At 38.1% G+C, this 25563-nt stretch overlaps 1 protein-coding gene across 3 annotated transcripts; it reads right to left on the reverse strand.

Annotated features, from left to right (window-relative positions):
- Positions 1-5092: 5092 nt before the first annotated feature.
- On the reverse strand, positions 5093-25356 carry LOC120528054 (zinc finger protein OZF-like). 3 transcript variants are annotated; one of them, XM_039752034.1, is made up of 3 exons: positions 25304-25356; positions 10649-11267; positions 5093-7866 (listed from the first exon to the last, which is right to left on the reverse strand). In XM_039752034.1, exons 2-3 carry the CDS (start codon positions 11190-11192, stop codon positions 6812-6814), a joined length of 1599 nt encoding a protein of 532 aa, XP_039607968.1. In that variant the 5' UTR covers positions 11193-11267; positions 25304-25356; the 3' UTR covers positions 5093-6811. The 3 variants fall into 3 exon arrangements, with proteins under 3 accessions (XP_039607968.1, XP_039607970.1, XP_039607967.1); XM_039752036.1 differs by having other exon boundaries at positions 24903-25339; XM_039752033.1 differs by having other exon boundaries at positions 23757-25339.
- Positions 25357-25563: the final 207 nt, after the last annotated feature.

The raw sequence follows: 25563 nt of genomic DNA on the forward strand, positions 1-25563 counted from the left end.
CTGCCTGAGAAACAGGGGTTTAAATGATTGGGAAATAAGTAACCTCATTATTGCAATCAACCCTGGTGTGTTTAGGGCATAGACAGCAACCCTGATCCTAAGGAAGGAGAGTACAGATATGAGAAGTAAGTACTTGGATTTAAGATCATCTATTAATTACGGAATGGGAGTCACTCATTAGAACTCTTCCATGATAAAACATCCTGAGGAGCACAATGTGGACACAACCAAAAATTTTTTTTTCCTTGACGGAATTCAGGAGGTTGTAGTCAGCTGTGGTAAGTACACTGGAAAGCAGAGAGACTATTTTGTAAAGTAATGAATTTCAACCGTGTCTAGCAGATTTCTTTTCTCTCTATTCCAAAAAAAAAAAAAACATGAGAGGGAGATGAGGGAGACAAGACGTGACTTTGACGTCCCGCAATACAAAAGGACAGTTGCTGCCCGGGGTCGGAAATAAAGGACAAAGAGTAGATGACAAAGCAGAACATCGTAAAGAATTCAAAAATGTTGGCGCAGTACACATGCACAGTAGGTTAGAGATAATGGAAGTACTACAATTCAAAAGTCTCAAAAAAAGGATAGGAAAGATCGCATTACCGGCAACAAATGGAAATTATTACTCTGTGAAATAACGGAGCAGCGAAAAGAGATAGAATACATTGTTCAGGTTTAAACTTTAAGATGGAGACATAAAAAGCATCTAATTCCAGTTGCCAGAGAGAATTAAAAGATTAAAAAACGGCACGGTATGAAGTCCCGTAAGATGGAGACATTTAACAGGAGATTCTTTCAAGTCACGCCCTACTTACAACTATTTTCAAACAAGACCACGGTCATCTAACCTCTCAGTCGTGTGAATGTTTTTGTCAAACATGCTTCCTGTGCTCTCAGCTCTTATACATTTTATCAGGACAATAATTTTATACGTTCAAGATGACACATCAACGACAAAATGAAGAAAAAGCATGGACAAACAGTCGAGAAAGTTGTTCTATTTATTAGACAGAAAGAAACGATATTCACTCACAGGCAGTTATAAGTTGCTTTGTCACACGGAATCAAAATTCAATGCGATCTTGAAGAAGTTAATTCAAAATATTGTTTTTACAAAAGTTTTAAAGTAAAAGTGTAAATATTGCATAAGTATCTTGCATATCCGGGAAACCAAACCAGAGGGTGGGTGAGTGAACTGAGCAGGGGGCAGAGCCCCCTAGTTTTTTTTTATTTATTTTTTTGTTTAAAAAAAAAAAAAAGAAAGATTTTTCATAGAACTCTCATATAAATTGTCAGACCTGGTATATTATAATACGGTTATTCTGTGACATACTGTATCTCTGTCATATTGATGTACTGATTATGGAATTAAAGGGAAGTATACAAGACATTACATGGATTTCTCTTGTACAATTTCCTTACCTTGATGTGTGTGTTTGTAAACTTAAATCATTTCAAGGTTTTGCTTGTTACTGTATTTATATTATAGTTAAAAAATCTGTGTGAGCATTCTCAGCCTTTACTCAGTGATAGTGCTATAGAAGAATAAACAGGGCCATACTGGAGTTAGGTAACTTTTTATACTTTACCAATTTCTAATCCTACCTCAGTTGCTTTTTGCCATGTTTGGAGCTGTGCTTTTCAACCCTTACTTATAATACAGTTTTCTTCAGTGTATGCATCCCAGTTCATGAAATGCTGCTATACAAAAGATTAAAAGTGTGAAGACTTTGACATTTTAACAGAATATAATTGTTTTTAAAAGGCCAAACGAAACATTCAGGAGCAACTCTTGTCTTGCAGTATGGCACGGTGAAGTGAGCTGAAATTTTCTGAATTGCTCCATGACTATGTGACAGCTTGCAAACATTTTCCATTTTAGGACTTTTGTATTATGTATGGAAGACTGTAATTATCAAACCATTTTTTTTTGTTACAATACTTTTTAAATTACTGACACAAATTAGTGTCACAGACAGAATCACAAGTAGCCCTTGATTAAAATGTTTAGCTATTGAAAAGAACATAAAAAAATATTCTTTTTGTTAATAAATAAGCACATCTTATTCCCGTTTACTTTTTCACTTAAAAAGTACAGCAGATGGCAGAAACAAAGACTACGGCCCTTACATAATTTTGCGGCAAAAGCAACACAATCAAATGCAGTTAATAAACTACATCAACGACAAGGAAGACAGAATACACTTGTTAAATATAACTTTGACCAACTAGCATATCGGATGAAAGACAAAACACCACAGTTGCTGAAATATCAATTTCAAGTTTTGAAACATGTACTGGTACATTCTAAGAGATGTTAAAATTATAATTGTGACATTAAAATAAGAATACATAACTGGCTGGTGGAAAGAGCAGCAACAACATAGGACTTTATTTCACAGTTTTTATATCCAATTAATCGAGTGAGACTGAGATTGGCCTTAGGTTCAGGTCCATGTTATTCTTTGAAGTACTACTAATTCAGGTAAAAAAGCTGGTGTGCACGTGCACTACATTTCTTTGTGTCAATGTTTGGTTTGTGAACGACTTTTTGAGGATATCACCAAAACGTGAGTAACCATCCTACCCTATCCTCTATCCAAGTCTTCCCTTGAACAGCAATAACAACAACATTTACTTCTATAGCACATTTTCATACAAATGACATAGCTCAAAGTGCTTTACAAGATGAAGAAAGAAAAAATAAAAATAAGATTAGGCAGTACTAAGTAACAAAGAATAATGTAAGGTCCAATAGCCAGGAGCACAGAGACCATTGTAATTTTGTTTAATATGTGTCGCACAACAGCAACAGGTGCCACACTAAAAAGTTACCCTTAAGACCACTGTGAAGCCATAGCGTTTGTACTGCAAGTGTACTATCTGAAGGATGTGAAAGTGGCAAGTGTAGAGACTGACATTTACAAAATAAGTAGACTATACATGCTTTAACAAAGACACAGAGATAAAACAGGTTTCTGCCAAGGTAAAACAGGACAGGCAACAAACTATTAGGTCCGCAAGTGTCACAATTTAGGAGATTAACAAATAATTCAAGAACGTGGGTGTTTTGAGATTTTATGAAGGAGCCTACCAGAAATGCACTGATGTGAAAGAACAGCTCTGCCAATATCTTCAGCATGAGAACGATACTTATCTTCATTAAAGATCTTCATTCCAACCTAGAAAACGTGATATTACTTGGAAAAGACCTGGCTACAATGTGAAGATGTTTATTTGGGAGACATTACTGCAGGGGTGGTACAAGGCGTGGTGCCACCATCATATAACACCCGGACCATGTTAAATTCCAGCCTAGGTAGATGACCCACATTTTAGCGAGCCCACCCAAACAATGGACCACATTCTCCATAAATGTTCCTGAGGCCCTACATGTACCGATGAAGATCTTAAGGATGCTAATGACGTCGCTCTTACCTGAATATGGCAGTGGCGTGATAAGATATGATGATCATGATGAGTGAATTTCCTCATACAATCCAAAGACATGTTGTGACGTTAACACGAGAATCATAATTTTCTCCTGGTGACAGGATATTCTCTTTGGTGGGTGACATGGTATCCCCATATACACAGTGGGTATTAGAAAAGAATCACCCCCTTCAAAATATTTCCATTTATTTTGCTTTACAGCCTTAAATGAAAACACACACAGAAAATATTTATTTCCAGCTTTACTTACACAATGCACTAATAACATCTAAGTGAAAGATATCACAGCTACAGTTCAGAAAAATTATAAAAAAAATCAAAAACAAGATTTATTGAGATTAATAAAGGAATCAGCCCCCATTGTCAATGTCATTCTGTTGAACCACCTTTTGCGTTAATGACAGCCTTGAGTCTGTTGGGATACTTCTCCATCAGCTTTGCACATCTATATTGAGTAATATTTGCCCCTCACTCTTCTTTACAGAACTGTTCAAGTTCAATCAAATTGGATGGTGAGCGTTGGTATTCTGCTATCTTCAAATCTTTCCACAGATTTTTAGTGGGATTTAGGTCTGGGCTCTGACTGGGCCACAGCAGGACATTTACTCTTTTCTCCTTCAGCCACTGTGTGGTCAATTTTGCTGTGTGCTTCACGTTATCGTCATGTTGAAAGGTGAACATTCTGCCCATCTTCAACTTTCTGGCAGAGGGTAGCAGGTTTTCCTCAAGAATTTGATGGTATGTTTCCCCATCCAATTGTCCTTCTACCCTAACTAGGCCCTGCAGCAGAGAAACACCCCCACAACAGGATGCTGCCACCTCCATGCTTCACTGGAGGTACGGTGTGTTGTGGATGGTGAGCTGCATTGGATTTCCACCAGGTGTACCATTTGGTATTGAGGCCAAATAGTTTGATTTTGGACTCATCTGACCATAAGACCTTTTTCCATTTGGCATCAGAATCTTCAAGGTGCATTCTAGCAAAGCTCAAATGTGAACCTCCCGAACAAGCCACAATTGTGCAGCGCTTGTGATTAATGACCACTCTTTGCCGTAAAATCCTGTAACATCTTCATAGTGTCCATTGGCTTCTTGGTAGCCTCTCTTACCACTTTCCTCCTTGCTCTTCCATCCGTTTGGTGGGACAGCTGGATCCTGGGAGAGTCCTAGTAGTACCAAATACTTGCCACTTATTTATTATGTACTTTACTATGCTCCTTCGGATTAATAAAGCCTTTGAGATGTTTTTGTATCCATCTCCTGCCTGCCTTATGTCTGTCCACAACTCTATCCCCAAGATCTTTTGAAAGTGGCTTGCCACCCATAATCAGTTGTTTGCTGTCAGTTGTACTAACAAGCAAGGGAATGAATGCTCCAGGAACAGCTTCACTAATCACACAGATTACAATTGATCACAGGTGGAAGGAAGCCAGTAACCATGGTCTGCAATGGGAATGGTGCTTACTTACACCAGATTGAGTTTAGGAGGAGGTGATCCTTTATTAATCTCACTATTTCTTGTTTTTTTATTTTTTAAAATTCTTCTGAATTATAGCTATGATTTCTTTCATTTGGATGTTATAGATTGCATTGAGGAAGTAAACCTGGAAAAAATATTGGTTTGTGTGTTTTCATTTAAGGCTGTAAAGCAAAAAAATGGGAATATTTCAAAGGAGGGGATTTTTTTCTATACCCACTGTAATTAATCTCAGCAATGTCAGGCACGAGCCAGAGGTGAAAAACCGTAATCTTCTAGGGAAAGACAAAGTGGATGAACAATTAGCTTCAAGGAATGATCAAAAACAATTTTAACTTTTAAATGTGTCAACAGGAAATAGTTAAAGTAATGACAATTAAAAATTACATCCTGCCAAAAATGTTCCTCATTCATGAATGTCCATAAGAAAGGTCATTTTAATGAAGTGAACATGTTAGTCTGGCCTGGATTCTCTTTTTGCACGTTAAGTCACATTTAGATCACATATATCTTAAACCCAACTGTTTTATCACCCGGATGTCTAATCTAATTTGTTGCCTACTTACTATATATACGGTCAATTTTGATTCTTAAGAGAATGAACAGGAGTTGTTACTTGTACAAATCATGAATGGACTCAATAATAAGTTGATTAGCATTGCCAAGTTACAGATTTCACTGTACTGTGTATATGTGGCAATTATCACCTTATACAAGTCGATAGATTATAAACCTTGAATTAGATGAGGAAATTTTAAGACTCTCTTAATTCTGCTCTGTGTAGATTTTCTTTAAGAAATGTTTCTATTAATTTTGAAATTAATTTGAATATTTTAATAATTTAAAAACTGCCCATTGACAACAGCGCTACATTGGTTAGTATTCAGACTTCATGTGCCTAGAATACATCCATTTGTAAAACCAAGGCCATGCAGGTTAGATGACTTGGCGACTCTCTCTTATATGAGTGAATTTGGGTGTATGCATGAATATGCCCTGTTCAGATCTGGATTCAGCTTTGTGCTCCCTCCCTTTGGGACAGGAACTGACCTTAGTGATACTTCTCTTTATTAAGTCGGTTTGATAATTGACCACTGCGGTGGGCTGGTGCCCTGACCGGGGTTTGTTTCCTGCCTTGCGCCCTGTGTTGGCTGGGATTGGCTCCAGCAGACCCCCGTGACCCTGTAGTTAGGATATAGTGGGTTTGATAATGGATGGATGGATGGATAATTGACCAATGTTTCTGGACAATCTCAGTAGCACTGAATTTTACAGAATTTCAGAGGTACTTACGTGTTTTGGTGTCTCACCAGCACTCATGCTTTCCTTACTGAAAAAAGCTGAGAAAAACAAGTCCAACAGGATCATATTGGCAAAAGGTACAAAAAGTGTGCAAACCTGTGCACGGAAACATGATACCAGTGGTACACCTGTAACAGCATAAAGTAGCTATTTGCGTTTCAATATGAGATTCCATAATTATGGTACTATGATTAATGGCCACACATTGCAGTTCCAAAATCATGCAAGAAGTCCTAAAATTATGTGAGCCCATTACAAAATTAAAATAAAAGTTTTAGAAGAAATCAGCATTTATAAAATGAAAACTGTTAAAAAGGCAACAATAGTAAAAGAGGATGATGGAGTGAATTAAACATATTCATCACCCTATTCTTTTAATTGCATTCTTAACAACGGTTATTGTTTTAGTGGTGAACATGCATCTTCCAAAGCTGACACTGATGGCAATTGTATTGTAAAATGGCTGCAAAATTTAAGCCAGATGCAATGGTTCCAGAAGCCTTTTCCACAGTTGCTGACCATCTTACTGTGATGCATAAATTCCCCAAGTATATGAAAAATAAAAGGCAAAATCCATATCTACTATTTTAAAAATCTCTGTGAGCTGTGGATTTTCAGATGCTGCTGAAGATTACCTTTCTGTGTGAAAACATCCCCACACTCCGAGCAACAAAATATATTGCTTTCATTGGAAATCGGATGTTCCTGAAGTGTTTTCTGTACTGCAAGTTCTTCCTTGCATTTAATCCATCGATGGAATCTTTCATGTTGCTCAAGCCATACTTTCATTTTGTACTCCTTCCCACAGACATTGCAGCGATAGATCGTGTCACTCTGCTGTATTTTCTGTTCCGGCGGAAAAGATTTCTGCTTAGCCCTTTCTTCAGAATATAAATAAGGCTTCTGTGAAGTATGAATTCTTTGGTGCTGTAAAAGATTCTCCATAAACTTGAAGCTAAGGTTGCATTCAGTGCAGCCATATGGCTTCTCCTCAGGATGAATCATTTTGTGTCTTTGAAGCAAACTGTACTGTGAAAACTTTTTTCCACACTGTTTACAACTATAAGGTTTTTCCATAATGTGAATTCTAAGGTGACATAAAAGATCACTTAAAAGTACAAATCTCATTCCACATTCAGTGCAGCGATGTGGTTTTGCAGCAGCATGAATTTTATCATGGTTCTGCAACGTTTTCTTTTCTGTGAACTTTTTTCCACATTCCACACAGCCAAATGGCTTCTCCCCAGTGTGAGTCCTCATGTGGGTCTGAAGTGTTCCTTTCTCCAAGAACCTTTTTCCACATTCGGTGCAGCAGTGTGGCTTCTCGCCAGTGTGAGTTCTTTCATGCTGCTGAAGATGGCATTTCCTTATGAACTTTTTCCCACAGTCAGTGCATGCAAATGGCCTTTCAATGGTGTAGAATTTTTTCACAAATGTTGTGTCAATGTTACTCTCTGAAGCTATGATCCCGATTTCACCAATATTGCTTGAAAGAGCTGGTTCATGGATATTTTGCAAGATTCCCGATTTTAACCCATTTTCCTGTTCAGGGCTCAGTGTGGGATGGTCCGGGAGGCAGATACTCTCTTTATCTTTATCATCATCATCATCATCAGCACCTGCCCACTTTGTCTTTACTGTAGTAAAAGACAGATAGAGAGAGAGATTAAAACTATTACTTAGATCAGAACGTTTGCTTTAAGTAATGTCTGCAAAAATAAAATATTACGTCTATGTTTGATTACCATTTTTTTAACAGTTTTCACACAAGTAATCATTTAAGCTTTAAAAAAAAAAAAAGATTATATAGTCTGCATGAAATTACATTATTGTGAAATTTGCTAAAACCCTGTGATTGCACTGTCTATGAAAGTTAAGATTATTTCCTCATAGTTCTTTTTACTAGTTACAGCTTAAATGTCAAGCTCCAAACTGCAGCAAGTAAATCACGGAATTGCAATATAATAGCACACACACACAAATATTGTTTATATTTATATAAACCATCCATACAATCAGATCGGGACTGAGAACACGGATGCTATGAATGTAATTACTCCGATCTACAGGCTGTCAAATAAACAAACTACATACCGTGGCACAGCATAAAGGGACTTCGACTCTGACGCTAACGTCTGAGGTTCGATCCCTGCAAGGGGAGCAGTAGAGTGTGTACGCCTGATGAGCCCAAATAAGGGCGAAACACGTGTTGCATACTCTTTGCATTATTTGACAGTAAACTATGTAATATATAGTGTGTGTGTGTATATATATATACACACACATGCTTGGGGGCTTCACCCCCTGCTCGCTTCGCTCTCCAACCCTCGTGTTTTGTTTTCCAAATACACACTTTTAAGATTTTTTTTTCTTTGAACTTCTGCAAAAACAATATTTGTAATCTTGCGAGTCCCAATATGCTGAATCTTTTTAATGAGGTCAGCGAGACGTGTTTAATGACTTTATACCATAATTCAGGATAGGTTTATCTGTTTGGAATTTCAGCACAGACAAAACGATCTACATCATCAGCAGTTAATGTTGTTGTTACAACGTAACCAATAAATGCATGTGCGCTAAACTCCATTTTTGAAATTCTCAAGATTCTTTATTTGTCACATGCATAGCTATACAGGACAACACGCAGTGAAATGCATCCTGATCGGTTTATCAAAAAATTTAAGAAGTTACAAGAATATCAGTTAGATAAACAAAAAGTCATAGACTGAAAGATAACAGTATAGTACAACATAAAAAATAAATATATATCTCTAATATACATGTATATATGTACGTGTTCAGTCTCTCCCTGTGCATTTCCTGTGCAGCGAGCGAGTGAGAGGTGCGACACACACAGGCGCGCGAGAGAGAGAGACACACACACACACAGAGAGAGAGAAACACACACACACACAGGCACGTGAGAGAAAGACACACACACACACACGAGAGAGAGCTGGACGCATAAGGTAGAGATTGCAGTTAAAGAATGCACTGGGCTTGTTTTTGTTTTCATTTTGGTTTACAGCGATCAGTTCGTAGCGTGCATTGTTTCAATGTTACTTTTCTTGGTGGTTTATTAAATTACAGATTTTACAAATGTTAATTTTTTCCCTGTGCTTAAAACCCATTAAAAAAGTGTTTTTAGCGAGCGGTTCATAGCGCTGTGTTAGTTTTCTCTGTTGTTCAAGGTTTTCTCAGTGTTATTCAATGTTTTTACATTTAGTTTACCATTACCCTGTGCATTCTATGGTATAATTAATTATATTTGTGCTTAAAAACAAAAAAAATATATATATTTACATACAGTTCGTACAGTCTGGAACAGATTAATTGTATTTACATACAACCAGAGTTTTTGAAAAAATTATGGTCGTGAACCGAGGTTCCACTGTGTGTGTGTGTGTATATATACAGTATATATACCACCTGCTGGCTCAAAGCAAGTGAAACATCCAAACAAAGAGAACCAGACTAGCAAATAAATGACCAGAGGTTAACCTCACTTACCCAGAAAACACCACATGCTCCTTCTACCTACTGTAATATAAAAAGGAGTATCATGCACTTTTCTAGGGGTGTGCTGGTTAAGGCTTGATAGAGAGAAAAACCAATGGGTTTCTCAACTCCTGCTTTGTTCGCTTTTTTTTTTCTTTTAAATACATTAAGCACTAAGAACTGTCCAAAGAGCCCACTAAATATTTACCGCAATTCTGCAAACCTACTGGATCCAAAAAGAACTTTTATGTGTACTGAACATATGCTGGCTTGCTGCTGTTGCTGGCGAGCTTGTTCTGCTTGTTGTTGTTTTAAGAGCTGGGAGCACATGAAGTGTGTCTGCCAAAAGCATTCTAACACCTGCTAGGTTAGATGTCCGTGAACTTGTTTTGAATAGTTTGTAAGTAGGGCGTGACGTGCAAAAGTCACCAACTCAAGGGTTTTGCTTCCTAAGGGTGTAATGTCTAGTCTCACGTGACGTCAAAGTGTCTCTCCGAGATGATCACGTCTCAATCGCTTCACTCAACACCCCCGACAAGGTAGTGAGATAAAAGGACAGCTGCTGTACAGGCTTTTATATGATCAATGCGCAGCATGACAAGCAGAACACGCACAATGGCAGCAGCAGCACAAAGCCAGCAGCTGATCTGACCACATCTCCGTAGCGAGCGTTCAGCTCCCCCACTTCACAACCCCCATGGAGGCACACTACACTCCTGCTACTTCATGTCTCTCCCGCTTGTGTTGTGAAGGGGGCTACTTGTAAAATGGTTGCGAGCTACCAGTAGCTTGCGAGCAACGTGTTGGAGATCCCTGATCTAGATGGTGTAAATGTGTAAAATACTTAAGTAAATTGAAACTACTCCTTTTGAAAGTCATGCTCATACCAAGCTGCCTATTTTCATTGTGTCTTTAACTTACTTGTTCTAAGTTGATTGGCTGAATGTGTGGGTGTCTCTTCCTCCCAGGCTCTGCAATAAGAATGTTCCTCCAAAAGCATATCCTCCTCCTCCTCCTCCCTCTTGACTGCTTCAGGTTGATGAGAAGAAGATTGCTGCTTTTGGGCAGACCTCAAAATGTCCATGTCCATATGCCCTGTCCCGGATTCCATTTTAAAGGATTCATTGTGGGAACCTTGACTGGTCTCATATTCTGGGGTTTCATACACCTCAGACTCACATCCCTCTGCTTTGATACAGACAGATGATTCAGAGTCACATTCCTCTGATTTAATGCCCACAGACCCAGTATCTACAACATTTTCTACAACCAGATCATATTCTGGGTCAAAAACTTCCTCTTTAATGCGGGAACATCTTTGTTCATACTCTTCCTCTTTCATCGTGACAGGCACATACTCCTCTAAACTCTCTTCTGACAGCGAAACAGAGTCCAGTCCAGTAGCCTTCTCTTTTCCAGTGGAGTGAGTGTCCGCCATGCCGACCCCTTTTTCAGCAGGGCTCATTTCTGAGGTTCTTTACACAACTCTGAATACTACCCTTTTAATGTCCAAACTTCCCGTGTTGAAATGCAGCCGTTTCTGTGTATGCAAAGGGAAAAATTAACAATTAAAAAAAGCCAACAAAGTTACAATAAAGTCCCTACTACAGGAAAAAAAGACTATACAGATTTATATTCAATGTTAATAGTCTATTTCTTAACACTAATATCAGCACTGATCTGGGATTGTGCTGCAACGGCTTAAGAGTTCACAGAAATTCAAAACAACTAGTCCTAACCCACAGCCTCCTCCTTAAAGCACAACACATAAGGCAGCCATCTTAGACAGAGTGACAATTCCATTTTGTGAAATGTTTCAAAAACAAAGTAAAGTTGTTATTTAAAGTGCTACTTTTAACCAATTAGATATACACAACTGCAAGGTACATACATGCACACACACTCCTTTCCAATAAATAAATAATTAAAATCTTACAAAAGTATTTGGTATCCACCATTCTTTATTTCAACTCCTCAATTGGAAGAAGATCCAGAGATGCTGACTACAGTCCCATAGGCTTTAAACTTCATGATATTAGAAACAGTGGTCAAAGATGGTTTTGTAGCTTTTATATTCACTATACTTGGCTATTACCTTTCTTCTTACCTCCTCAGACAACACTGAATTTCCTTTTCTTTTCCATGTTTAGTACATTCAGTGACACAAAACAGCACAGTGAGTACTCTTTTCCATTTAAAAGAAGAGGTTAGTCTCCTTGAAGTATCACTACAATTACAATTATTTCTTGAAACTTCTAAAAGGCTCAATCATTTTGTCCAAACTATTTTAGAATGACTTTGTAGAAAAAATAGAAATTTAGATCTTTTCACAGTGGTTTTTTTTTTGTTTTGCTCTGAACCAAACCAATGAAATGCATGCATGGATGACTAAATATCTTAAATGCCATGATTACTTCTGTTTTTCTAGGCCAAAATGACATACTAAACTGTATGCCACAAAAACAAGACTTACTACAGAATCTGGAAAAGACAATAGCCTGGACACTAAGAGCACCTCAGCTGACTGTTGCATTCATCTTTGTCAATTTTATACTGGGTCTCCCAAAAAGAAACTGCCTGTGGATGTGTATACTGAAAGATTCATTAATACAGGCTAAACATAAACTTATGTGTGTTGTTATTGATTTGTGGTGTTGATGTGGTTATTCAGTTGTGGCTTTCAGGTGGTTATATAAGCAGAACAAACTTTTCACAGTGCAGTTCCCAGTATTGTGCATGGTCTGCTTGAAAAGCTACTGCTTTCTGTTGGACATAGCCATTGTTGCTTTAAAGCTACTTGGGCTGGGTATTGGCACTGATTTCCCAATTGGATTCTGATTCACAATGCCCTGATTCAATCCAATATTGATTTTACCAATAATGAATTAACATGCACTGATATTTTTGAAGTGGTGTCTTAAGATTACTTAACCATGCATAGAGAACATGAAGATAATGCGATATCCTTCTCCCAATATACTCAGCATCTCTCCTCTGCACATGTCTAAACCAACACAATCTCGCCTCTCTGACTTTGTCTCCCAACCGTCCAACTTGAGCTGACCCTCTAATGTCCTCATTTCTAATCCAGTCCATCCTCGTCACACCCAATGCAAATCTTAGCATCTTTAACTCTGCCACCTCCAGTTTTGTCTCCTGCTTTCTGGTCAGTGCCACTGTCTCCAACCCATATAACATAACTGGTCTCACTACCATCCGGAAGACCTTCCCTTTCACTCTTGCTGATAACCGTCTGTCACATATCACTCCTGACACTCTTCTCCACCCATTTCACCCTGCCTGCACTCTCTTTTTCATCTGTCTTCCACAATCCCAGTTACTCTGTACTGTTGATCCCAAATATTTAAACTCTTCTTAACTGAGCTTCCACTACTTTTTCCTATAACTTCATGCTGTGGCTCATCAATTTTATCTCCCTGTAGTTACTACAGCTCTGCACATCTCCCTTAGTCTTAAAAATCAGTACCAGTACACTTCTTCTCCACTTCCCAGGCATCCTCTCACTTTCCATTAAATAATATTCCATTAAACAATCTCTCCTAAACATCTGCATGCTTCCACAGGTATGTCATCTGGACCAGCGGCCCTTCCATTTTTCATCCTCTTCATAGCTGTAATTACTTCCTCCTTGCTAATCCGTTGCAGTTCCTGATTCATTATCACCACATTATCCAACCTTCTCTTTCTCTCTCATACTCTTTCCATCTGTTCAACACTCTCCTTGCCTCTGAGTACATTTCCATCTTTATCCTTTATCACCCTAACCTACTGAACATCTTTCCCAGCTCGGTCCCTCTGTCTAGCCAATTGGTACAGGTCCTTTTCTCCCTCCTTATTGTTCAGCCTCTCATACAACTCATCATACACCTTTTCTTTAGCCTTCGTCACCTCTCTCTTCACCTTACGTCTTATCTCCTTGTACTCTTGTCTACTTCCTCATTCCACTACCAGGTTTCCTTTTCCTCCGTCCAGATGTCACACCAAGCATCTTTCTTGCTGTCACCCTTACCACATCTGCTGCAGTTGCCCAGCTATCTGGTAGCTCTTCACTGCTACCCAGTGCCTGTCTCACCTCCTCCCTGAATTCAACCTTGCACTCTTCCTTTTTCAACTTTCACCATTTGATCCTTGGCTCTGCCCTTACTCTCCTCATCTTCTTCTTCTTGATCTCCAATAGACCACCATCCCATGCTGCAGAACAATGCTTTCCACTGCCACAGTCTTTAATCTCCTTCAGATTGACTCTTCTTCATAGGATATAATCTACCTGTGTGCATCTTCCTCCACTCATGTACGCCACCCTATGTTCTTCCCTCTTCTTAAAATATGTATTCACCACAGTCATGTCCATCCTCTTCACAAAATCCACTATGACCTGTCCTTCCTAACACTATATAACACTGCTTAATGAAAATAAACATGCAATTACAGATATTAATCGTTTTAAATCACTAATTGCACTACAGCTTTTTTCTGTTAAAATATACATATTTATACAGTATCCGCTAGAAATTCATAATTCTTGAGGTGTAATTATAAAATATGTTTTATCTTTTTAATTATGTAGTACTTGTTTCATACCAAAATGTATGTTGTATGACATACTGCAACAAATAATAAACACAGTACAAATCTTTAATAAAAAAAACTATTGTTTACTAAGCAGCAATTTCAAATTCATCTTTGTTTTTATCTTTTCTTTTTCCAAATAAAAGTGTAAGCTTACTGTGCAACCTCAAGCAGTGTCCATTTAAATTTAAAGGACAAGTAGCTTTCTTTGTCTATTTGCACAGAGCAACTTCTCCGATTGCTTTTTTTCAGTTTATTATTCCACTTTCTTTTATCGTAAAGGCTAACATATCCAATCACCTTTCATTCATTGATAAAATAAGCCTCCACTCACTGCTGTTTGTCTACACTGCAGGAAGTTTGCTGCAAAAGAAAAAAAAAAGGATGTGTGAGTGCTCAACTACCGTATTACCTCATATAAAGGAGCACTGCAACAAAATTAGCGTAAAGGTTAGAAAAGCAGGGGCTGAAAAATGTTGGTTTTGGTGATCGGCCTTTTTACCGATTAACTCTTTTTTAGTGAAAATCAGCCGAGTCCGAGCAATTGGAGCTTTCCTACATGAAACTGCTGTACCCATTATAGGCTGATTATTTACAGCTTCTCTGCATTACTGAAATGTGTGTATTCTTCAGTTGAATTCATGTATTTGGTAAACTACTCCTAATTTCTTGGACTAAGGGGAGAGTCTCATCAAAGTGCATTTCTGCATTCCCTTCTCCCTACCTGCAATCTCTATATATATTCTTCATTTGGATCTTGATCTTTGTTTGTCCACAAATGAATTAGAAGAAGCACCACTAGATGGCAGTAGAGAGACAGCTAAAACATAGGCATTGCATTAAGAATCTGCTCCAGGCTTATACTACTGAAGACTGTAGTACTCCAGTCACACCTCAAAACACAGACATTCAAACTAAACAAATTGTTGTGCTTTAAATTAACTAAAGAGATCTTCATTTAGATCTTGATTTTTGTTTGTCCACGAATTCCATGAATGCGTAGACCACCTTCCAGTTTAGTACGTTGTTGTTACTCACAGATGTCAACAATGTGCCGGAATAATGAAAGGGGGGTGGACAGTGTTACGCTGGTTAGCTCCTGAGGCCTGGTTAGAGAATGAGATTGCCAAAGATAAAAGGTGCGTGCCTACGTAACATATGAAAGAAAGACAGTGGGTAAAATGAATGACAACGTAACAGCACGTTCCGGAAATTATTATTGTTACGTTGTAGCCAGCAAATGCTGCGCGTCTCACAGTTGTACCGTGGCTTGCTCACATGTCAGTGAAGTGATCCCTATTTATGCTTTAAAGAGCCTGGATACCTGTGTGTCCACCTTTTGTAACCATTGCTCCGTGTATATTGCCTTACTCTTTGGATTGCCACAAAGCAACCTGCGAGATTGGAGAAAGGTTGAGAAGAGATCATGAGAGGAAATGACAGCATCGTCAAAACGAGACGGACTGTGAACAGACAGAAGCAGAAATGCTCCTACACCACCACATAATTACGATTCGGACAGTGATTCCGAGTAGGCCGTTCCTATCGAATCAATATCCAAGGTTTTCTTTTGTAATTTTGTTTCCCTTATAAAAAATCATAATGCTGTGCGACGAAGGGCCCAGTTCACGACTGGCAGCGTTTAAACAGGGAGCCCTTCACAGACAACTTTAACATGCGCAACATAGTTGGGCGTACATGGCTAGTTACCTTGAGAGTCTATTACTTCTGTGCCAGTCACCCTTAATAGAAAACCTTGAATTTCAGAGATGATACTTGTTGCGAATGTGCTTGCTACTCGTGTTGCATGGTAAACTGGCAGAAATTTGTCAACAAGTACAAATTTTCGTTTATCAATTTTACAACAATACAGTGATCCCTCGCTATATCACGCTTCGACTTTCGCGGCTTCACTCTGTCGCGATTTTTTTCTCATACACGCTTACGCCACTACGCATGCGCTTTCTGAGAACTTTTATCTTAGCCCTACGATGGCTCCTAAACGTGCTGCTTTTTCTAAGCCTTCTGACAATAAAACTAAGCGCCGGAGGAAGATGCTTACTATCCAGGAGAAGATGAAACTCTTGGATATGATTAAAGATGGCAATACCCTACAAAAGCCTCCTCACGAATATGAAAAGGCAGCGGCAGCAACTGCCTATCAAGATGTTCTTCAGCCGCGCACCCAGACACCCACTGCCTACTCCTAGTACTTCTTCACTGAAGACAACAACGCACCTGCTGAAGATACTGCACCACCTGAAGACTCTCCTACTGAGGTCGTGACTTCATAGGTTAGTGGTTGTGTGCAATTAAATGTACAGTACAATAATCTACTATATAAAAGCGTTCGGGATTGTTTTTCCATCCCGTGAGTGCAAAGCATAGCGGTATTCTGCTTATCACAGACTTAGTACTTGCGGCTTGAGGTACGAAGCGACGAGATGTGAGCAGAGTTCTGGTGCTCTCATCGTTCCCTTGCTTTTGTGCGCGATGCGCTTGAAAAATAGACAAAATTATGTCTCTGGAAATAATTAATGTTGATGGAGTACAAACGCCTCACCGCGTAGTAAATATCAGGGGAGATGGTGCTTGCTTATTCTCATCTATAGCTTATTTAGTGCATGAAACTCCGTCTTTAGCGGTACAGATTCGGGCTGACATTGTACGACTTTGGACAGGCACTTGAGGGGATAAAAAAAAAACATTTGTGAGATGTTATGAATGGGCACTTTGATGTTCTCATTCCCTACACTTACATGCCTAATGTACACATGGAGCGCACAAAAATTGAGGATAAAAGTCGGTCGCCTTAAAACGTGAGTGCGCCTAGTAATATGATATTTGTAACGTCTAATATGTCTTATTTTCTCTTATTTTGTCTAATATATTGGGTAATACGAGTGTAATGGTGACTAAAGGGTGTTATTTCATATCTAGAGGGCTCTAATAATGTTAAAAAACGTATTTATAAGGTCGTAAACAGGTTTTCTATACTATTAACTGCGAAAATATTCGATTTATAAATAAAGAATCCTACTTCGCGAAAATTTATTTATCACAGTAGAGTCTGGAACGGATTAACCGTGATAAACGAGGGTTCACTGTATAGCACATTATGGGGCTACCTTTGTTACTTGTAATAATCTTTCATTTTCATAAACAGCAACTTAAAAATTCTTCACTAAGTAGAAAATAATGAGCAGCAAAATTTTAAGTTTAGGTAGATAAAGTGTGCAAAGCAGCAAGATTAGCTAAGTTTACAGAGCCGGTCACCAGCTGAGTCACAAGTATAAATGCTGAGGGTCCAGTGTTCAAAGAATAACATACAGGATTAAACTAAAAAGGAATCCCCACGACCCCCCCCCATAATGAACTTAACTTTAATAACTATTTTTCATTACACTTTTGTTTTAGGAATTGTGTTTCAGCAACCTCCAAAAGACACAGGTTGGTCGAGGTAGCTAAGTATGATTTCCGGAGACTGAAAATGCTCTATAAAAATGACAATTTTAAAACCATAAAAGGAAGAAACATGGCAGTTATTTACCATTATGTTTAATGAGAAAGAATGTAGATACAATCATTTGCTACACTGAATAATTGGTGTTTTTAATATAAAACAACTGCAAATCAGGGGTCGTCATGTTCAAGAGTGAAAGGGATGAGGTGCAAAAAATACTTTTAGAGGGCTGGAGAAAAGATTAAAGTCTGTTGTTAGCATACCAATTAACCCAAAACCAGTGTGGTACAGTCGAAAAATGTGTCTGTTTTATAAATGACAACACATACTAAGAACTAAAAATTATAAAAACGTTGATTGTGGAAGTAATGTGCAAAACAAATGAAAAAACAAAAGTATTGCACACGGCTGTGGAGTCAGAGAAAATTTAGGGTACATGGTGTTGGGGTCAGAGCCGGCAAAAATGCACCGACTCCAACTCCTAATAAATTTAAATCGTATTGAAAAAAAAATACAGCAAGTTCAAATGTCCCTTTTCACAAACAACAGTCATAATTAAGTACTTCTCTGATGTAAGAATAAAGCCCAGTGCCTAGCTGTGTTACTCCTAGTGTGAAGTTCAGCTGAGCTATTATACAACCTGACATTCACATATTGTAATCTGGATTAGGGTACATTATAAAAAGCGTTTTAATTTTATTTCAGGTATAATGTGTTTTACAAGTTCATTTGAGTGTAAACAAGAGTAATGATGTAGGTGTAGATGTGTGCTATGGCCTGATGTGTGTTCAGGGGTTCTTGTCTTTTGTTTAAACTGGCCTATACAGTAGAGAGTCAGCTTCCTAGCCAGTAGATCTGTGGTTAAATGACGTGTATGTTGCCTTCCTTCAATCAACATGGAAAATACAGTTGTGCTTGAAAGTTTGTGAACCCTTTAGAATTTTCTATATTTCTGCATAAATATGACCTAAAACATCATCAGATTTTCACTCAAGTCCTAAAAGTAGATAAAGAGAAACCAGTTAAACAAATGAGACAAAAATTATTATACTTGGTCATTTATTTATTAAGGAAAATGATCGAATATTACATATTTGTGAGTGGCAAAAGTATGCGAACCTCTAGGATTAGCAGTTAGTTTGAAGGTAAAATTCAAGTCAGGTGTTTTCAATCAATGGAATGACAATCAGGTGTGAGTGGACACCCTGTGTTATTTAAAGAACAGGGATCTATCAAAGTCTGCTCTTCACAACACATGTTTGTGGAAGTGTATCATGGCACGAACAAAGGAGATCTCTGAGGACCTCAGAAAAAGAGTTGTTGATGCTCATCAGGCTGGAAAAGGTTACAAAACCATCTCTAAAGAGTTTGGACTCCACCAATCCACAGTCAGACTGTGTACAAATGGAGGAAATTCAAGACCATTGTTACCCTCCCCAGGAATGGTCGACCAACAAAGATCACTCCAAGAGCAAGGCGTGTAATACTTGGCGAGGTCACAAAGGACTCCAGGGTAACTTCTAAGCAACTGAAGGCCTCTCTCACATTGGCTATTGTTCATGTTCATGAGTCCACCATCAGGAGAACACTGAACATCAATGGTGTGCATGGCAGGGTTGCAAGGAGAAAGCCACTGCTCTCCAAAAAAAAAACATTGCTGCTCGTCTGCAGTTTGCTAAAGATCACGTGGACAAACCAGAAGGCTATTTTGTGGACGGATGAGACCAAAATAGAACTTTTTGGTTTAAATGAAAAGCGTTATGTTTGGAGAAAGAAAAACTGTGCATTTCCAGCATAAGAACCTTATCCCATCTGTGAAACGTGGTGGTGGCAGTATCATGGTTTGGGCCTGCTTTGCTGCATCTGGGCCAGGGTGGCTTGCCTTCATTGATGGAACAATGAATTCTGAATTATATCAGAGAATTCTAAAGGAAAATGTCAGGACATCTGTCCATGAACTGAATCTCAAGAGAAGGTGGGTCATGCAGCAAGACAACAACCCTAAGCACACAAGTCGTTCTACCAAAGAATGGTTAAAGAAGAATAAAGTTAATATTTTGGAATGGCCAAGTCAAAGTCCTGACCTTAATCCAATCGAAATGTTGTGGAAGGACCTGAAGCGAGCAGTTCATGTGAGGAAACCCACCAACATCCCAGAGTTGAAGCTGTTCTGTACGGAGGAATGAGCTAAAATTCCTCCAAGCCGGTGTGCAGGAATGATCAAAAGTTACCGGAATCGTTTAGTTGCAGTTATTGCTGCAAAGGGGGGTCACACCAGATACTGAAAGTAAAGGTTCACATACTTTTGCCACTCACAAATATGTAATATTCGATCATTTCCCTCAATAAATAAATGACCAAGTATAATATTTTTGTCTCATTTGTTTAACTGGTTTCTCTTTATCTACTTTTAGGATTTGAGTGAAAATCTGATGATGTTTTAGGTCATATTTATGCAGAAATATAGAAAATTGTAAAGGGTTCACAAACTTTCAAGCACAACTGTATATTAGCATATTAAATACAGAGGAGTCAGACAGTTGGAGTCGGAGTCAAAAGTACCGGAAACTAACGAGTCTAAGGATTTATCTACCAACTCCACAGCCCTGGTATTACAGCATATCACGTTTGGTGTAACATGAAGCCGAAATTAACATTATGGAAGAAGTACAGCAAAAACCTTTTATAGATAGAAAGTCAGGTAACCCCTTTGAGAGGTGGCACTCCAACTGAAACTCAGGGTTCATACACTTCAGTACATTTCAAATTCCAGGACTTTATAACTTTTCCAGTATTAGCCAGCACAAGAATCCAGGACGACTGTATACTCCAGTTCTGAGTGTCCACAACAAAATTACACAAACCTAATAAGAACATATCTGAACCCAAACACACGGCCTATTTTTAAATTGCTTCCTGCTTACAAAAACTGATACTGAAGTTCACTAATAGTGCAGTTACATAAAATACCTATTTATACCAGTTCAGGGCAGGACTGCTACATTTCAAAAACAGACGTTGTCTGGACAACAAGTGTGCCATTATACATGTGGTTGTGTACAGAGCTGGTTCATGTCAATATTTTGATGTGTGCAAGTAAAAGATACAAATAAATTCTGAAAGGCATAATGTGTTCCAAGCATTGTTTTACAAACACAACACTTTACAGCGTGCATAACAATTTCAAAACTTTACTGTGTTGGAGTAACCAGATATCTCAGGGCCAATCAATGATCATAAAAAAAATAATTTTCGCACATATTAAATAGTAAATTGTCGCAGCTGAAAAGTATGACGTATACCTTGGGATGCGTATCCACCCACACTATACCACTCTCTATGATCTCACAGTCAGGAAACATTCCCTGAAAAAATGTTACCCATATCTTCATTATGTCTCGTATGAATAATGTCTGTCCATCATATTTAACACCCAGACAATTTCAGGCAGACAATCACTTTTAGTCACATATGAAGACAAAGATGGTGATATAAGAAGTAGAAGTATCACTAGCCTGACTAGAGCATCTCACTAACACTACTAACAGCTAATCCACTGGCACTTCAACGGCTCACTGGTGGAGAGGTCGGCTGTGACGACAGCCCCACAAAAGGTCCAAAAAATCCTTAACACATCTACTGGCTTCCTTGCTCATCTTCACTTCACAAGGTTTACTTCCTTTCATATAACTATTTAATCTCGATTCACCCATATTTGCAAAGTCAAACTTCTTCACACAGTAACGTCACTCAGGCATACTGCTAATTTGATTTGTCTTGTTGAAGCCCATCTTTGCAGGTGAATTTTTCAAACATTTCAAGTTAAACAAACACTTTTGTGGTCTTTTTATTGCTTAATAAATCACAGTGTTACATTTAACAAACACAAGTGTAATTTATTTTGCTATTTATCACTTAACTCTAACTCAACACAAATAATTAAATGTGCAGTCTAACAGTTACAACATTATCTATACATATTTGTGCATGCGCTCATACACACGACGCAACAAAAGATGCTCAAGGTCCTTAAGCATTATATTAATGAAAGACATGGGTGTTTTGTTGGCAATCTCATGATATGTAATTATTGGAATTCACTTGAATACTTTCCATTACTTTTAAGTACCTTTTATCACACTTATTATATAAAAAAAAAAATCCTGGAAAGAAAAAGCAGAGCGACAATACGTGATCTTCTTGGAAGTTCTCGGAAGACATTTAAAAGACCCGCGAGATGCAAACAATATCAAATAACACTCAGTCTTGTAAAGACACATAGCACACACAGATCTTGTGCTCTCAGCACATATAAAGCGTATAAGGACAATACATTCTAGATGAAATGTCAACGAATAAGCAAAGAAGAAAGACAGCGGAGAAGAGAGACCCAAAAGCTTTGGAGAGAAAAAAAGGCAGATGAGAGATTCTGAAAGCAGTGGAATTCGAAAGGCTTAATCAAATGATGGCGCGATACACATGCAGAGAAAGGTACAGAATATGAAAGCAGTAAACTTCGAAAGTATTGTAGTGCCCCAGCCAAGCTGAAGCCTTTTTTGTTTTAAGTGACTGTTAGGTCCGATTGAGGGAAGGCGGAGTACAGCACGGAAGACTGATAGCTGTGCGACAGCAGCAGAAAGACAGCAGATGATCCAACGGCACCTCCTTAGCATGCGTTCACTCGCCGCACACACACCTCCACCCCACTTTCACCGCACATCTAGGCTCTCCTTTTGAAAAGCCCACAATTTGGGTTTTTCCTCTTTTGTGGCACGGTAACACATTAAATATTCAATCTAATAGAAGTAAACTATTAAATGCCTGCTTTGATCACACCAAATCCATATTAACCAACCAGGATTAATATATTTTTTTTTCTTTTTAAAGCTTTTTATTTAGATGTGATTATATAGGTTTATATTTGTAAGGATTACAGTAGGGATAGGATGTGTGCTGTGAGTGCTTATACTGTAAGACTGGGAGATATGGACTTAAACTGACACTGTGATTATTTGAATCTAAAATACAATATCTGATTTTTCTCAATTTGTTCACAAAATACCATAAACACTGGAGAGCAGCATTATACAGAGACGTATATACATGTTTTCTACATAGAGTACAAGATCTTGTACATTATCACAAAAATAATATAAAACGTTAGCAAAGGGAACTGTTTTTTTCTTCAAAATTTAACACATCAAAGAAAATAACGTTTTTTTTTCAGATATTTTTGTTTTAAGTCTCCTCATTTGTTTTAAAGTTTTCATTGCATATATTAAATTCAACATTTTGCCTGCCTTGCTGGCATTGTCACTCAGTAAACACTGGTCCCTCGCTTTCTCTCTTCATTTGACTGTTTAATTACATAAGGAAAAACTAAGCGCTTGATGCATTACCACACTAATCACAGATAACACGTGTACATGTACATATTACACACGTTTTATGATTTACACTATTTGCAGTGACGCTTTAATCCATCAGCCACTGAAGTAAATCATCCTGATATGCACCAAAAAAGACTTGATCTGTAAATTGGCTGGTCACAAAAAAAGATTTTTTTGCCATCTGCTTTTCTAAACTTAATGGTAATTTAGCAGTAGTATGTAGCATGCAAAGTATTCTGGTCTTTTTCTTGCTGCTGTAAACAAAGAACATCAACGAAAACTCCACCAGAGAGCGAGAAGATTGGAGTATTAGTGTACTCCTCCACTTTCTTTAATGTATAAGCCGAGGAAAAGGAATTGGAAGTGAATCTGTGCAATTAAGACAAAAAATTAATTCAGCCCTTTGATTTTGTCCTTTGATTAAAATGAACACTGCCTTGCATTAGGTAAAGCAGTTTACATTTTCAATTAGAAATAGAGATACAAGCAGAACTTGAAATTGCTGCTTAGCAAATAATACAGTAGGCTTGCTAGCTTAACAGCATAATCTATCAAATTTAGTTGTAAACTTAATTAAGCATGTTACCTTTTATCTTCTTGACAAACATCTCATGAACATTTGATAGATTTGTGACATTTTTACTGTACTGCGTTTACTTGTTTGTGTGTATCATACAGTCATGAAGCTCCTTTGTGAGAAGAGTCCCAGGTTGTGCACTGTGGAAGATTTTTTTTTTTTTTAATTATTGCAGTCCTTAAAGTCATGTCAAGTATTCCTACATTTAAAAAACAATGCTTTCCAGGATTGCTTGCTTGCTGCTAAGAAATACTTGCAGCAGTATTTCAGCAAAAGTTGGTCAGCATTAGGTGAGAATACAAAGTTTCAGCAAAGACTCGCACTTTGACAGATCAGGGCTGGGTTAGATGGTTCCTTATTTCTTGCAGCTAAAATTACTAGAGCTGATGTAGATAATTTAGTAAAAGTGTGACAGTGGGCAACGTTGAAAAAGTTGGAAATCATCTCAACTTATAATAGACTTCCATTACATGCAGAACTGAACTTCAGCAAATTAGAGAAGATAGCTGCTTTAAAAATCGATACAAATCACTCCAAAAATTCATAGTTTCATACATCCTTTCAATCAGAAATACTGGAGATAATTTAAAAAAAAATCCTGAAGCGTATAGTTTTCATATGCATCATATAACAATTTTAGGGGAAAAGGTGCTTCCAAACTGCAAGAAGTAGCTAGAAAAGAACCTCCAATAAACCAAGTACACAAACTCTGAAACAGATTAAAAACTTTATCTTTAAACAACGTTAGACAAAAAATGGTTAATAAAAAAAATTTGAACAAAGGTGTTTTATTGTACTTGTATGCAAGACTCGGCATTTGTTAACATGAAGTAGTAGTTCGGCGGTGGGTTAAAAAGCGACTGATGACTACAACATCTTTTTCTTAATTCTCGCCCGTTTTTCCGAAAACTCAACGGTCAATTTGCTTTAACATGTTCACTTATCTTCCACGAAGGTTACGGATATATCATGCAGACATTTATCTGAAAGAGAGACTGACGACAACTACACACACACGTCAACATATTTGACTGACTAAGACCAGCTGTCAAAATAAACAAGGAGTCCAGCTGTGCCAGGAGCCGGAATCTGTTCAAAGACGCTGCGTACTTTCAAAACACATCAGCTCGACACTGAAAAGTCGAATTTCTTTACCTGGTTTAAGACTGACTGGAACGAACTTGCCTGTTGCATTGACTTTTGCACTTCTTTGAAGGTTGGAGCAGAAATAAGCTGATACAATGGCAGGTAATGGACCACGAGCAACTGAGCAGCACCATCAATTCTACTTACGTTGACCTTTTAAAGTGATGTTCTATATGAAAGACGGCACGTTAAAAAAACCAAAGTTTTCCTCGTAAACCGTAAGAATAAGTGCATTTAGCAGCACAAAGAGCCAGCTAGAAAAGCAAAGCAAACCCCCTTCCCCCATTCTATGATATGCACGCAGACTAAACGGTGCAAACCTGAATAAACAAAAACATCAAAGTAAAACTTCACTCCATATTATTGGTCAAACAATCGCTTTTATGCACTTAAATCTGGATGAAATTTACCGGAAACGTGCTGGCCAAGAGTCGTCTACAAGCAGGGTGCCGCCATTATAAAAAAAATAGCGCATGCGCACATTGACTCCGCTTCAAGGGAATTGTTGACAGGTCAAGATACGCCCCGCCCTCAACATCCCGAGGCGTACTACTGCCACCTCCTGCGTGGAAGTTAAATGGAGCGCAATATCTACTTGCATTATCCGGCCGAAATACGCTCTTTACTGAATTCAGAGTTTGTCCAATTTGGACGGAACCGAGGTCTTGAT

Source organism: Polypterus senegalus, chromosome 4 (assembly GCF_016835505.1).
Source record: "Polypterus senegalus isolate Bchr_013 chromosome 4, ASM1683550v1, whole genome shotgun sequence".
Lineage (NCBI taxonomy): Eukaryota > Metazoa > Chordata > Cladistia > Polypteriformes > Polypteridae > Polypterus > Polypterus senegalus.